The sequence below is a fragment of the Mustela erminea genome, chromosome 2 (assembly GCF_009829155.1).
Source record: "Mustela erminea isolate mMusErm1 chromosome 2, mMusErm1.Pri, whole genome shotgun sequence".
In the NCBI taxonomy this organism is placed as follows: Eukaryota; Metazoa; Chordata; class Mammalia; order Carnivora; family Mustelidae; genus Mustela; species Mustela erminea.
In genome coordinates this window covers 62,867,688-62,882,654 of record NC_045615.1, presented here as the reverse complement: position 1 = coordinate 62,882,654, position 14,967 = coordinate 62,867,688, and the positions used below count along the sequence as shown (strand labels likewise).

The window sequence follows — 14,967 nt, the reverse complement described above, 5'->3', positions numbered from 1 at the left end:
GAGTTAATTTATTTTAAAGTATCTTTGATCAGTAAGTTGGAATATAAATATTTAGCCTCATAATAGCAGACAGATTTAAAATACACAATTTGAATATAGGATTAATCATTTCTCATCCTCCTCTCTCCTTTTTTCCATGATTTACATAGATTGCCACAAAGGAGCCATTGAATCCCATTAAACAAGATATAAAGAATGGCAAGCTACGCTATGTGGCAAATATCTTTCCTCACAAGGGTTATATCTGGAATTATGGTGCCCTCCCACAGGTAACATTTTTTTATAATGGTAAAACTTCTCTGTCTTCTGAAAAAATTGCCCTGTAAATCCTGTGAACTACTTGAATTTAAATTGGTTCTGAGGGCATGTCAGTTTGAGAGATTTGTAAATTTAAAATTTTTTAATGTGGAGTTTTATTGTATCAATAAATTTTTTTCAAACTATACATATGTCTTTACTTAAGTTCTTGGAGTTAGGCATATAGAACACTTACATTTGGCATTTGAACACATTTCTTGCTCTGGACTTGGCAGTTAAGAGTCAGTGAAAAATGTTTTACCCACTTTATCTTCAGTCATTTCTTTGATGCTTTTATATACAGTCATATATGATAGCATCCTATCTTATCCCTTTTTGTTTTCTTCCCACGTTTCCTCACCCTTAGGAAATGGTATCTCCTTCTGCTCAAATGGTGTCTCCTACTGATCAAATTATTTAGTGAGTAAAACTCGGAGTATGCAGAATCAGAAGTCTGGGTTTAGGAGACATAGAGAAGCATCTCTTTTTATGATTATAAAAGCCATCTATATTAGACTATCTATCTGGATATTTAAGTTTTATATTTTATTTTATTTATTAATTTTAACATTTTGCATGAAATTCCAAAATGCTTTTGGGGAAGTAACTGAGAAAAAGGAGTCTGGCTTTATCCTACTCAAAAAACCAGCTGCCCATTGAGAATATTTACAGGAAAAGAAGAGAGAAAATTGTTTTCTAAGGGGTCAGCTGCCTTTGATGCTTTTAGGCCACCCACATGGATACATTCTTGCTTAAAACAAGCGCTTCTAAAATGATGTACTAAGAATGAGAATGTCTGTTGAAAAAGTGAAGGCAGGTGTTCTGACTCCCCACGTGCCTAAGTAGACATTCTGTTTGACCTGTCAGTAAAAGGATAAAAAAAAATTTTTTTTTAAGCTCGGGGGATACTCTTTGTAGGAGCGGATATATGGATGAGGAGAAGGCCAAAGAAGCAGTTGGATTGGAGAAAGACAAAAACAGAGACATATAAAGTAGAGAAGGCAGGGGACAAACTAAAGTTCATATATTTGTTTATTTCATGAAACATTTATTAAAAATTTTTGTGTTAGTCAGTGTATAGATGGTGGGTATACAAAGAAAACTGATACACAAGACAGCACATACGTGACTAAGAATATGGGTTTTGGAGCAGATGGCACTTACTAGTAATGTGACCTTGGGTAAGTTAGTTTGTCCTTCTGTGCCTCACTTTCTTCATCTGTTAAATAGAGATGATAAAGTACCTAGTGCATATGGTCTTATTGAAGTTAAATCAATTATTACACGGTGATCTTAGAAGAGTGCCAAGAGTATAGTGATCACATTATTACAGGTACTGGTATTTTTATTATATGGTCTTCCCTCTAAAGAAATTCATAGGGAGTGATCAACAACTAAACCACTGGTTACCATGGAGCATAATAAGTTTTACTAATTCATCTACTAGTTCTCAGCTTTTGTAGTTTTTCTACCTAAAGTCCTGACGAGTTTTTGTACTCGTCTAGATGTGTTTGAATTTTCAAGATGCCCCTACCTACTATTACAGTAGTCTGTTAGGTACAGTAGTTTTACTGTAGACTCTAGCAGTCTCTTAATGCATCCTGAACTTTGCCTACTGACATTTAATGCTGTCTAGCATCCAAAATAGCATTTTAAAGACTTAAATCTCCTAATGTTTTGCTCATATGAGAACCTTTTTAGTGGTTTCCTATTGCCTCAAGAATAAAATACAAAATTCTTTTTTTTTTTTTAAGATTTTATTTATTTGAGAGGGTGAGAGAGCATACAAGCGGAGGGGGTGTGGAGAGGGAGAAACAGACAACCTGCTGAGCAGGCAGCCTGATGTGGGGCCTGTTCCCAGACATTGGGATCATGACCAAGCTGAAGGCAGATGCTTAACTGACTGAGCCACCCAGGTACCCCAGAAAACAATGTTCTTCGCATGGTTCCTGAACCCTGCCTGATCTGGGCTCTGCTTCCTGCTCCAATCTCCTTTTACAACGCTTGTCTTTCCTCATTTCCATTTCACCACAGTGAGTGCTTTAGTGTTTCTAATTTCCCTTTTTTCTATACCAAGACTGCACAGAGCTGTTCCTTAGTAGATATGAGAGCAGTGCCTGATGTTTGCCAAGCAGTGCTGTAAGTACTGGAGGTAAAGCAGTGATAAGAATGACAAAAATCCTTCTGGGTCTTTTATTCTGGACAGAGTGACCGACAACAACAAAAAAAGAGTAATAAAATGTATAGTGTGTCAAATGGCAGTAAGCATCTTGGCGAACAATAAGGCAGGGAATGGGACTAGGATATATTGGGAATGTTGTAATTTTGATTAAGGAGAAGGCCTCCACAAGAAGGGGTTATTTGAGTGAGGACCTCCAGGAAATGAGGGGCCAAGTAGCATGTACATCTGGGGGGGACTGCAACAAGAAACGGGACGTATAAAGGTCCCAAGGGGGAAGCAGGCCTAGTGTGTTTGAGTAACAGAAAGACCAGTGTGGCTAGAATGGACGTGAGGAGGAGGAAATAGACCTGTAGTTTCTCTGCCATTTTTAACCAGAGGTCTTTACCATCTTCTTAAACCTGCACCCAAAAGTGTGTGTGTGTGTGTGTGTGTGTGTTAGTTTTCAGCAAAAGAATACATGAGGTTGCAGAGAACTTATTTACCAAACAGTAAGTGAGCTGATGAATGTTTATGAAAAATTGAAATTAGACCAGTTGTTTATGGGAAAAGATAATTGTACCTAATATCTTTTTGCTTCGTTGTCAGTATCAAGACAGAATGAGTCTGGTAAAATGATAGCTAGCCCCTTGTCCTGTTTATATTTTTTATTTCGTCTCCAGTTTCTCATTCTTCTTTGCTCCCTCACTCCCACGCTGGCCTTCTCATGATTCCTCTTGTTTTCCAGGCACACTCATGGTGCAGGTTTCATCTTTATTGTGCCTTCCAGCTAGGAATGGTTTTTGCCAGAAATGCATATGGCTCACCTCCTTAAATGTTTGGTCATAAATCACCTTCTTCGTGATGTCTGCCCTGAAAATCCTTTAGAATATAACCTTGTCTCCTGCTTCCCTACTTTATTTTTTCCCTTTTCTGTAGAATCTACCAACTTCTAACATGTTCTGTAATTTGGTTGTTTATTATGTTTATTGTGAATTTTTTCCAGCTAGAATGCAGACTCCAGGAAGACAGGGATTCTGTCTTTATTGTTCATTGAGGTCTTCCAACTAACTACTTAGATTATTAGTGCCTCACACCTAGTAGGTGATTAATAAATATTTGGGGAATGAATAATGAGTGCATTGTGTGTATTACATTTGTTTCGTATGTGTCTGTGGGTATTAGATTTTGCTGTTTTCTTATGATTTGTCCTGTAACAGAAGGAAATTTGTTCAGAACCGTTACCAAGCCAACCATGCTTGGAAGAACAGTAAGCAGCAGCATTTTACTTAAGTAGCAGCCTCTTCCTCAGCTTGTGATTCGTCAGCGTGCTGTCATTCTTTCAGATCTCTAGCTGTCTAGACTGGTGAACCTTAATTAATAACTTCCCCCTCACTAGCAGTAATGCCTTCCCCAAAGTTTGGGTTTGGCCTGAGCAAAAATTTTCTTTTGTTTGCTTTCCCCAAGTTGTATTTCCATGTATAATGGGTTATTCAGTGTTACAGCTTCTGAGTGAATATTTGGAAGACCCATTATGTTAATGGACTGGATAATGTTAAAGGACTAGAATCACAAAATTTAAGATTTCTTTAATTTTTTTTTTTTGTGTAGTGCAACAATTCTTTCTTTTTTTTTTTTTTAAGATTTTATTTATTTATTTGACAGACAGAGGTCACAAGTAGGCAGAGGGGGAGGCAGAGAGAGAGAGGGGAAGCAGGCTCCCCGCCGAGCAGAGAGCCCGATGTGGAGCTTGATCCCAGGACCCTGGGATCATGACCTGAGCCGAAGGCAGAGACTTTAATTCACTGAGCCACCCAGGTGCCCCGCAACAATTCTTTTTTAATTGAAGTATAGTTGACACACAGTGTTACATTACTTTCAGCTGTACAACATAGTGATTGGACAGCTCTGTAGTTTATGTTACACTCACTTCAAGTAAAGCTACCATCTCGCCATACAACGCTATTACAATACTGTTGACTCTATTCCTGTGCTGTACTTTTATTCCTGTGACTTACTCATTCTGTAACTGGAAGCCTATCCTTCCCACTCCCCTTCTCCCATTTTGCCAACCCTCTGCAACCCCCCCCCCACTAAGATTTCTTCAGTCTTAATGGAATATTGTGTTTTTATTTTGAACTTCATTATGAGTCTGGTTCATTGACCCCAAGTAACATTTAGTACCACTTACTAGGTTTGTAACCTGGGATCAGTGGCTAAATCTCTCTAGGTCTATTTCTACATCTATATCATTATACCACCTCCCCCACAGGTTGTTGTCAATACTGAATGAAATAATCAAAGCAAACTGTTTAGCCTGGAGGGAGTTCCTCAGTAATATTTCTCGATGATGACACTGTTGTCACTGATAATAGCTGCCCTTAGTGAGACAACTGGCAGTGGCTTTTGCTTCAAATTGAATCTGTTAAAGTACAGGTGCATCCTCCTTCCCTTGAGCTGGTTATAGGAATCCTGATTAACCAGGAAGTAGTTCTCAAGAAGCACTTGTATAGACAGCTCTGTACAATTCAATGATTTTTTTTGACATAAGGACCAGAGCATGGTGATTATAAATGTATTTATTAATATTTGTAGCTTATAAGGTAATGATCTCAGACATCTACACAAGGATGAGAAAGATTTGTTCTAGGCTAGATCAGTAATCTGTTTTCTGATTTATTTTCTTAGCTTTATAGCCATTGTTTGTACCAACATTATTTGTATTTCCATTGATAGTTTCTCTTTTTATTTATGCTTTTCCTGGGTTCATGCTAAAATTTTTCTATATATGTAGCATATATAGGTATGTACTGATAGGTGTATACCTATGGATCAGATTGCTTAATTGTGAGTGACACACTTCTGTAACTCTACTAGGTATTTCTAAATTCCTTACAAAAGAAATTGTAACAATACACACTCCTACCAGCAGTGCATAGTGTGCTAGGTGCCTTATATCCCTACCAGTACAGTTGACCCTGGATCATGAGTGTGAACTGCATGGGTTTGAATCTACTTATATAGAGATTTTTATGGTATAGTACTGTAAATGTATTTTCTCTTTATGCCTTTTTTTTTTTTTTAAGATTTTTATTTATTTATTTCTCAGAGGCACAGCAAGAGAGGGAATACAAGCAGGGGGAATGAGAGAGAGAGAGAAGCAGGCTTCCAGCTGAGCCCGGAGCCTAATGCAGGGCTTGATCCTAGGACCCTGGGATCATGACCTGAGCTGAAGTCAGACACTTAACGACTGAGCCACCCAGGCACCCCTCTTTATGATTTTCTTGATAACATTTTCTCTAGCTTATTTTAAGAATCTAGTACATAATATATGTAACATAAAAATATGTGCTGTTTATGTAATTGATAAGGCTTCCTATTAGCAGTAGGCTGTTAGTAGTTAAGTTTTTGTGGAGTCAAAATTTATATTCAGATTTTCAACTGTGCAGGGGTTCAGCATCCCTAACCCTGAGTTATTTGAGGGTCAGCTTTATTTGGCATTATCATATTTTTAGGTTTTTGACATAGTGTCTCATTATACTTTTACTTTTTATTTTTCTATTTCTCTTTCTATTTCTATTTTATATTTCTATTTCTCATTATACAATTTACTTTTTATTTTTCTAATCAGACTAGCTATCTTTTCGTATATTTATAAGTCGTTCATGTTTTCTCTTTGAATGACCTGTTCTTGTCTTTGGCCCATTTTGTATTGGGTTGCCCTTTTTCTTACTTAGTTGTTGAAGTTATTTCTAAATTTTGGATGCTAATTTTTTTTTTTTTTTTTTTTTTTTTAACTTTTGTGAAGCAAATGTTAAGATTTGGAATTTCCTCTTGTGGACATTGAGCTTTTTAAGTTGTTTCTCTGCCTAGCTATACAGTTAAAGCTCCACAAGGGGGCATAGTCAAAGTTTTAATTTTGTCAAGATTTCCTCTCCTGGTGCTTGCTTAAAATTATACTATATTTTCAAGTTAAGTTGGAAGTCATTTACTGTGAATCTCTTTTGTAATCACAATGGAGGCCTGTGCATAAAGTGTGAAAAGCAGGACTAGAACTAGAACCAGTCAGTTGTTTTTGTGGTAAGGGAAATCATGAAGAACATGCCTTAAATGTATCAAGATTGTGTAGCTTAAGAATTTTGTACTTAAGTACTTACTTCCTTGACAGGAGGAATAAATTGATAAATAATATTGAAAGTGGAGTTCTGAAACCAATTAATAATGGGAAGCACCCACCAAAACCAAATGAAGTATAGCATGTATGAAGACTGTTTTTGTCTCAGTTCAAGGAAGGAATTTCTTAAAATTACTGCTGATCCAAGTGGACTAAGTTATGTCATGAAGCTTCCTCTTGACTGGTAGTATTCATGTGGATAATGAATGACCACCAACAGTCCTAGCACTCAGGGCTGGGACACATCTAGCAGTTGTCTTACAGAGGCCATTTTTTAATAGGTGAGGAAACTGAGATCCGGATGTTTGGGCCAAGGTAGTTTGTGACGGAAGTAGACCTAGAGTCTAGGCAACTTCCTTTATGTCAGAGTGACCTTAACTATCACATTTGTCCCCTTTTGAGGGTGGAGGAAAGTTAAGGGAAGTTTAAGAGAGGGTTCTTATATAAGGAAGGAAGACCCTCTCAGATATTTTCTGCTTCTAGGTTCTCTGATTTCAGTCTTATCTCAGTCCCTTCTTGGTTTCTTTAGCACATCAAGATTAATTTTGTAGCATTTGTGACAAATGCTGTACCATTTATTAACTTGACATTCTTCAGGGTATTGACTATGTCCTCTGCATCTCTATTCCTAACTTCCCGCCCTGATTGGTACTCAATAAATATTTGCAATGTGAATGGATACCTACTTAGGAGATTTTGTGAGTGAGAGAAGGTATTTAAAAGAAGACAATCATGAAGAAGAATAAGGTTATATCTGAAAGTAATTCTCACTCAGTTGCTGTTGTTATCTAAACTTGGGCATTGTAATAGGATTAATACCTTGAGTTCTCATCCCATTGCCACCATTTAGAAAATGTGAGCATTGGGCAATTTAAATTCTGTGTGCTTCAGTTTGCCTATAAAATCGGTCAACAATAGTACTTTCTCCATGGGTGTGTGTGTGTGTGTGTGTGTGTGTGTGTAGTTGTGTGTATCACTTAGAATATGTCTCTCCCCGCTGGCCCGAGCCCGAGTCCTGGCCTCTCATCTTACTCTCCGAACAGCATGAGCTTCACCACCCACTCCACCTTCTCTTCCAACTATCGGTCCCTGGGCTCCATGCAGTCGCCCAGCCACCGGGTCCGGCCTATCAGCAGCGCGGCCAGCGTCTATGCAGGTGCTGGAGGCTCAGGCTCCCGGATCTCCGTATCCCGCTCCACCAGCTTCCGGGGCGGTTGGAGGTCCGGGGGCCTGGCCACGGGGTTGGCCGCCGGGATGGCCAGGGGTCTGGCCGGCATAGGGGGCATGCAGGGCGAGAAGAAGACCATGCAAGACCTGAATGACTGCCTGGCCTCCTACCTGGAGAGGGTGAGGAGCCTGGAGGCAGATAATCAGAGACTGAAGGTGAGAATCCGGGAACACCTGGAGAAGAAGGGACCCCAGGTCAGAGACTGGGGGCATTACTTCAAGACCATCGAGGAGCTGAGGTCTCAGATTTTTGCAAGTTCTGTGGACAATGCCCGCATCGTTCTGCAGATTGACAGTGCCCGTCTTGCTGCTGATGACTTCAGAGTCAAGTATGAGACGGAACTGGCCATGCGCCAGTCCATGGAGAGTGACATCCACGGGCTCCGCAAGGTCATCGATGACACCAATGTCACTAGGCTGCAGTTGGAGACAGAGATTGAGGCTCTCAAGGAGGAGTTGCTCTTTATGAAGAAGAACCATGAGGAGGAAGTAAAGGGTCTACAGAACCAAATTGCCACCTCCGGGTTGACCGTGGAGTTGGATGCCCCCAAGTCTCAGGACCTCAGCAAGATCATGGCAGACATCCGGGCCCAGTATGATGAGCTGGCTCGGAAGAACCGAGAGGAGCTGGACAAATACTGGTCCCAGCAGATTGAGGAAAGCACCACAGTGATCACCACACAGACCTCAGAGATAGGAGAGGCTGAGATGCCCCTCACGGAGCTGAGACGTACCGCCCAGTCCTTGGAGATCAACCTGGATTCGATGAGAAACCTGAAGTCCAGCTTAGAGAACAGCCTCAGGGAGGTCGAAACCCGCTACGCCATGCAGATGGAGCAGCTCAACGGGGTCCTGCTGCACCTGGAGTCTGAACTGTCCCAGACCCGGGCAGAGGGGCAGTGCCAGGCCCAGGAGTACGAAGCCCTGTTGAATGTCAAGGTCAAGCTGGAGGCTGAGATCGCTACCTACCGTCGCCTGCTGGAAGATGGGGAGGACTTCAATCTCAGTGACGCCCTGGACAGCAGCAGCTCCATGCAAACCATCCAGAAAACCACTACCCGCAAGATTGTGGACGGCAAGGTCGTGTCTGAGACCAACGACACCAAAGTTCTGAGGCGTTGAGGGAGCAGAAGCAGGGTACACTTTGGGGAGCAGGAGGCCAATAAAAAGTTCGAAGGTCAAAAAAAAAAAAATATGTCTCTCCCCTATAATCACTATGTAAGGTTAACAGTAAGTTTATTCTTCCTATGTTTTATTATTAATATTAGTATTTGAGGTAGTGAATGTTGTTTTACTGAATTTTTTTGTTTTTTGCAAGGTGGGGTTCAGTTTACTCCTAAATATATTATAATTTGGGCCAGAAGGAAAATATTGGAGTTTATCTAGTGTTTAGCTGTAAATAAGAGTATACTTTTAAAATTATCAATATAAAATTAGAGGAACCAAGCTTGGATAATCTAAAATTATCTCTGGATAACAGTCTTGAGGTGACACAGTCTCTGCACATCTGTAATGTATATCTAAGGAAAATGATGATTTTAGGGAACTTCTGTAGTTCCATTTAGAATCAAGTAATTATGAGGCTTTTGGGGAAGGATGGTGCCTAAGGGATATTTAAATTTGATAACAAATTTCTCTTATGCTTTTCATTTATAGAAATGCTCATGTGTGTATTTTGTAACCAGAAGGGTATAATCTTTTTAGAAAACTTAAGGGTTGACATCTTTTCAGGCTTTTGTCAAGGTTTTGAGATTCAGTGGCAAGGTAGAGAATTTTTTAAGTGGAAATGAAATGAGACAAAAATAGATTCTTCTTTTATTTGGTGTAGATTCTGTCTTGTTCTTTATGAAGGGAAAACCAGGTTTCTTCTAGTAGGAGTCATTTAAAGAATAGAAAGTTAATTTTCAAACACAGAGCGCCAGACCTGATGCTGTTACCATGTCAAAGGAAGCAGTGAATGATGGAAGCAACAGTTTCCGCAGCCCCTGGAAGCAGCGCAGATGGTGGAAACCTCTGAACTGAAACTTGAAAAGACAGCATGAATTTACATGCCGACTCAGCTTGGAAAAAGAGTATGTTTGGAAATACTGCCCACTTTCAGATGTGATTATACAGAAAAATGAGATGGAAAGAGGGAATACTATAAATCCGTCTTAATTATTGTGATGTTTAGGGTTGTACTGGCATGTTGGCTCAGAGCCTGTGTAATTTCTGAGGCTTTTCCTCTTTGGATTACTACTACCTGTAAAACTTCGTGCTCATGTGGAAAGATTAAGATCTATAATATAAAGAGTATTAACCACATTTCTGCTTCCTCTCTCCCCCTTTTCTTTTTTAGACTTGGGAAGATCCCCATCAAAAAGATAAGAGTACAGACTGCTGTGGAGATAATGATCCTATTGATGTTTGTGAAATAGGCTCAAAGGTTTGTTTTCTAGACTGTTATTCTATGTGTTTTAGTCTGTTCATGCTGTAAAATCTCCTTTCTCTTCGGGAGGCACCAGTTCTCCAGGTCTCCCCGGGCCTGGCCTATCTATCCCTCTGATACGAGTCCCTTTTTGTATCTTTTTTTCCTTCTCTTACGCTAGGGGTTGGTAAACTGCGGCCCAAGGCAAGTGAAGTATAGTTCACCATCTGTGTCTGTCAGTGACACGGTTATGCCCACGCACTTATGTATTGTCTGTGGCTGCTTTGGTCCCGAGGTTGAGGAGTGGCAGCAGAGACTGTACCATCTGCGAAGTCTAACATAACTACTGTCTGACTTTTTATAGAAAAACTTTGCTGAGTCCTGTCTTCAGCTTCGTTAGCCGTTACTCAGACAGGATATTCAATACTGAATAAAGCCAACTCGGACTCTTGATTTTTTTTTGTTTTGTTTTTTTCATTTTGTTTTGCTTTCCTTTATTTTCCTTCACAGATACTGGTTGTTGTTTTGTTGTTTTGTTTTGTTTTTTTTGTTTTGTTTTGTTTTGTTTTTAAAGATTTTATTTATTTATTTGACAGACAGAGATCACAAGTAGGCAGAGAGGCAGGCAGAGAGAGAGAGAGAGAGAGAGGGAAGCAGGCTTCCTGCGGAGCAGGGAGCACGATGCGGGGCTCGATCCCAAGACCCTGAGATCATGACCCGAGCCAAAGGCAGCAGCCCAAACCACTGAGCCACCCAGGCGCCCCTGTTTTGTTTTTTTTTAATAAAAGTTTGTGGCAACCCTAAATTGAATAGTTCTATTGGCACCATTTTTCCAACATCTGTTCACTTTGTGTCCCTAAGTCACATTTTGATTTTTTTTTTTTTTTTATATAAATGTTCAGTTAGCCACATACAACGCTAGGGAGGGCTTGTGTTGTGATGAGCACTGGGTGTTATATGCACTCTTGATTTTGTGTCTGCTTCCAGGTTGCCAAGACCTACTCGGGAAGAACAAAACCTGCAAGTTCATAGGTTGCTGCTACTTAGAGAATTCTTTGTGTTTGGGGTCCATTTTTCTATTTTCTGCTGCATTTATTACTAATAATTGTTGTTCCCTGTAGACATTCGACTCCTGGCACTTCATTTTCACTTAACAGCAGAACATTTTGTCTTTAAATTTTGTTGAGCCCATAGGAACCAACAGATAAGAGCTCCCTCATCTCTTTTTGGACTACCAAACTACCAGGGTTTACAAACATTATTTCTTGCCTTTCTTTCTTTCTTTTTTTAAAAAGATTTTATTTATTTATTTGACAGAGGTCCCAAGTAGGCAGAGAGGCAGGCAGAGAGAGAGGAGGAAGCAGGCTCCCTGCTGAGCAGAGAGCCCGATGCGGGGCTCGATCCCAGGACCCTGGGATCAGGACCTGAGCTGAAGGCAGAGGCTCAACCCACTGAGCCACCCAGGCGCCCCTCTTGCCTTTCTTCTCTTATTGTGAGAACTGTCTTTCTTAGGTAAGACCTGGGCTTCTACCTGTGCTCTAGATCTTGTCCCTTCCTGACTGATGAAACACAGGATTTTCTCATCCTTTCCCTGTTCTCTATTCACAACTTCTCTTTCTTTATTGACCTCCTCCCCTGTGCCTTCTTTCCCTTCACCTGAAGACTCATAAAAAGAGTTTTCAACACTCATCTGCATCTCCTACTTTCCACTTAATGTTCAACCTATTTCAAAATTGTTTACATGCCCCCAGCATTTCCATGAACTGCTTTCAAGAAAGGTCCCTGCTGGGGCACCTGGGTGGCTCAGTGGGTTGGGCCTCTGCCTTCAGCTCAGGTCATGATCCCAGGTCCTGGGATCAAGCCCCACATCCAAGCTCCTGCTTGGCCAGGAGCCTGTTTCCTCCTCTCTCTCTGCCTGCCTCTCTGCCTGCTTGTGATCTCTCTCTGTCAAATGAATAAGTAAAATCTTTACAAAAAAAAAAAAAAAAAGAAGAAGAAAGATCCCTGCTAACTTTTTTTTAGCCAAATCCTTCAGGCTTATTTCATAGACTTTGTCTAACTTGAACTTACCATGATATTTTATACTGTTCAGTCTGTCTTCCTTCTTGAAACAGTCTCCTCACTTGACTTTGCTTATATCATACTATCTTGGTTGTCCTCTAATTCTCCTTTCTGGTTTGCTTTTAAGTCCTTCTCTCTAATTCTCAACTGTTGTTTGGCTTGAGGGTTGTGCATTTGTTCAGCTCTTCTCTAATTGTATTTCCCTTGATTTTTCTTCCCTGGGAACAGTTTTTCTTATTTTTGCCTACTTTCGTTTTTATCTTTGACCCAAATTCAATATTTAGGACTTTTTTCTTTCTCTCAGTAATATTTATTGTTCAAGAAAAGTGTAGTTATGTTATGGAAATAAAATCAAGCATAAAACCTTCCCTCATAATCCTCCTATCCCAATAAATCATACAGTTTTTTTAAAAGTTTTTTCTTTAGTTATTTGACAGAGAACACAGGCAGGGGGAGCAACAGGGAGAGAAAGAGAGAGGGAGAAGCAGGCTCCCCACTGAGCAGGAAGCCAGATGTGGGGCTCAATCTCAGGACCCTGAGATCATGACCTGAGCCAAAGGCAGATGCTTAGCTGAGCCACCCGGGCTTCTAATCATACAATTTTTATCTTTCCATGCTTTCTTCTTCTTGGGGTAAATATGTAAATATTTTTATTTTGTTGGACATTTTTTCCAGTTTATTTTCTGTTATACAGTTAATATAGTTAAAGGTTTTCCTGAATATAGCTTTTCCTTTTTACTTTCTTTTGGTAGAACTTGATATGGGAGGCAGGGCTTCTAGAATGGCCTCTCAAAGATGTCTGCCCTGATCCTGGAATCTATGAATATGGTAATATCTCATTCTCTTGGTTATATTATTTTACATAGCAGTTTAAAGAAGTATTCTCCTGGATTTTCCATGCAGATCCAGTGTAATTAAATGAGCCCTTAAAAATAAGGAGCTTAGTCTTACTGCTGGCAGAAGAGGAACTTGGAGGTTCAAAGTGTGAGAAAGACTGATATTCCATTGCTGGTTTGAAGATGGAGGTGGGGATGTATGAAAAGGAATGCAGTTGGTTTCTAGTTGCCTAGAGCAGTCCCTAGTTGACAGCCAGCAAGTTAATGGGGACCTCAGTCTTACAAGTACAAGGAACCAAATTTAGGTGGATTCATTTTTAGAACCTTTAGATCAGATTCCAGCCTCTACAACACCTTGATTTTGGTCTTGTCAGGTAGTAAGCAGAGAATGTAGCCATGTTGTACTTGGAATTTAGAAGACCCATGGAAACTATGAGACAATAAATTTACATTGTTTTAAGGCTGTAGGTCTGTCATAGTTCATGACAGTAGATATATGGTATAACAGGCTTTAAGCGGTTTACTTTCCATGGTTTCCTTATATTGTTTGGGTCCAGCTGCAGTTTTAGCTCATTCAAGTTGAGAATTAGCATAGAACTTTTATTGTAGACCACTGTTCTCTTCTGCTCATACCAGGCCCCTGAGAAGTTAGCAGTTGACTGGTGTGAGCTGTTAAATACATGTAGAGCCCAGAGAGAAAAAAGTAATAATATTTGTAGGAGACCTTTTATGTTCTAGTTCATGTATGTGTTGTAGCCTTTGCTCTTCACTTCAAGGAATAAGTGATATAATCTCCATTTCACTGTTGAGAAACCAAGTTCTAACATAATGGTGGGAAATTATTTGCCTAATATCACCTTTAGAAATGGTGAATAAAGAATTCAGCTTCATAATAATTAAGACTTAAAAATCCTCTCTTTTGAAATCTTTACATAATAGCTAGAAAAGTGGTAAGAACCCTAGTCTGATTCTGCCTAAAACCTTTGAGGCACACCTACATTGTTTTAGAATCTCAACTCATTTTTCAGTGGTAGACCCTGCTGGACACAGTAGTTTCCTGGGAAGGGTAGATTGATAGTTTTATAATTAAACTGGAAAAGTAGATTTCATCTTATAGCCAGTACAGTTTATTCCTTTAGTTAATGAGACCTGAAGTACCATTAAGTAAATATGAAGTAAGTGTTAATCACCATCTAAAGAACAGTTTGGTTGTTGTTGGTACAGTGCTCCTTTTTTTGTGTCTGGCTGTGTGAAGAGTCCTTCAATCATCTGTAAGGAACATAATGGGAGAAAGCGTCTTTGAACACTATGTTGTAAATGGACAGAGGGAAGGGAGCAACGTCTTGAAAGTTGATAATTGAGTTAGAACCACATATGTAGAAATTTTTAAGGTTGTTGAAATTCCTTGAGGGATTATGTGTTATTCAGTTGGTAGTCTAACACTGTGTGTTCTGCCTACATTTGTTGAATTGATTTAGAGTAAATTGTAGAAAGTTCATAAGAATTTTACCATTTGTTCTTAAGTTCTTATTCTGAGTTTTTGGTTTGTCTGAGAGTTTCCTTTCCAGTCTTTAAAGGAATTATAGCAAGACAGTGGTTTGTCTAATCCCTTTCTGTTGCTTATGAGATCGGAGCGCTTGTATCATTCTGATAAAACTTGGTAACCCCCAGACATGCTTCCTATTAGCCCTTGTAACCATAAACATCTCAAATCTTCTCTTATGTTGTATGAAATTTCAAGGTAAATTATCAATTTTTGTAAATAAAAATAAAACAGTTTGGGGCGCCTGGGTGGTTCAGTGGGTTA

At 39.7% G+C, this 14,967-nt stretch overlaps 2 protein-coding genes across 3 annotated transcripts in view; both read left to right on the top strand.

The window, feature by feature from the left end:
- The window catches only part of PPA2 (inorganic pyrophosphatase 2), an 87,192-nt gene that overhangs the window by 21,102 nt on the left and 51,123 nt on the right, over window positions 1-14,967 (top strand). For both annotated transcript variants that reach the window (XM_032333059.1, XM_032333058.1), the window contains 2 exons: window positions 150-269; window positions 10,195-10,281. In XM_032333059.1, the coding sequence (XP_032188950.1) occupies window positions 150-269; window positions 10,195-10,281 (207 nt within the window). The remainder of the gene's footprint in view (window positions 1-149; window positions 270-10,194; window positions 10,282-14,967) is intronic.
- LOC116584553 (keratin, type I cytoskeletal 18-like) lies at window positions 7,674-9,049 on the top strand. The gene has a single exon (XM_032333057.1). The coding sequence runs from the start codon at window positions 7,674-7,676 to the stop codon at window positions 8,976-8,978; it is 1,305 nt and encodes a 434-aa protein (XP_032188948.1). The 3' UTR covers window positions 8,979-9,049.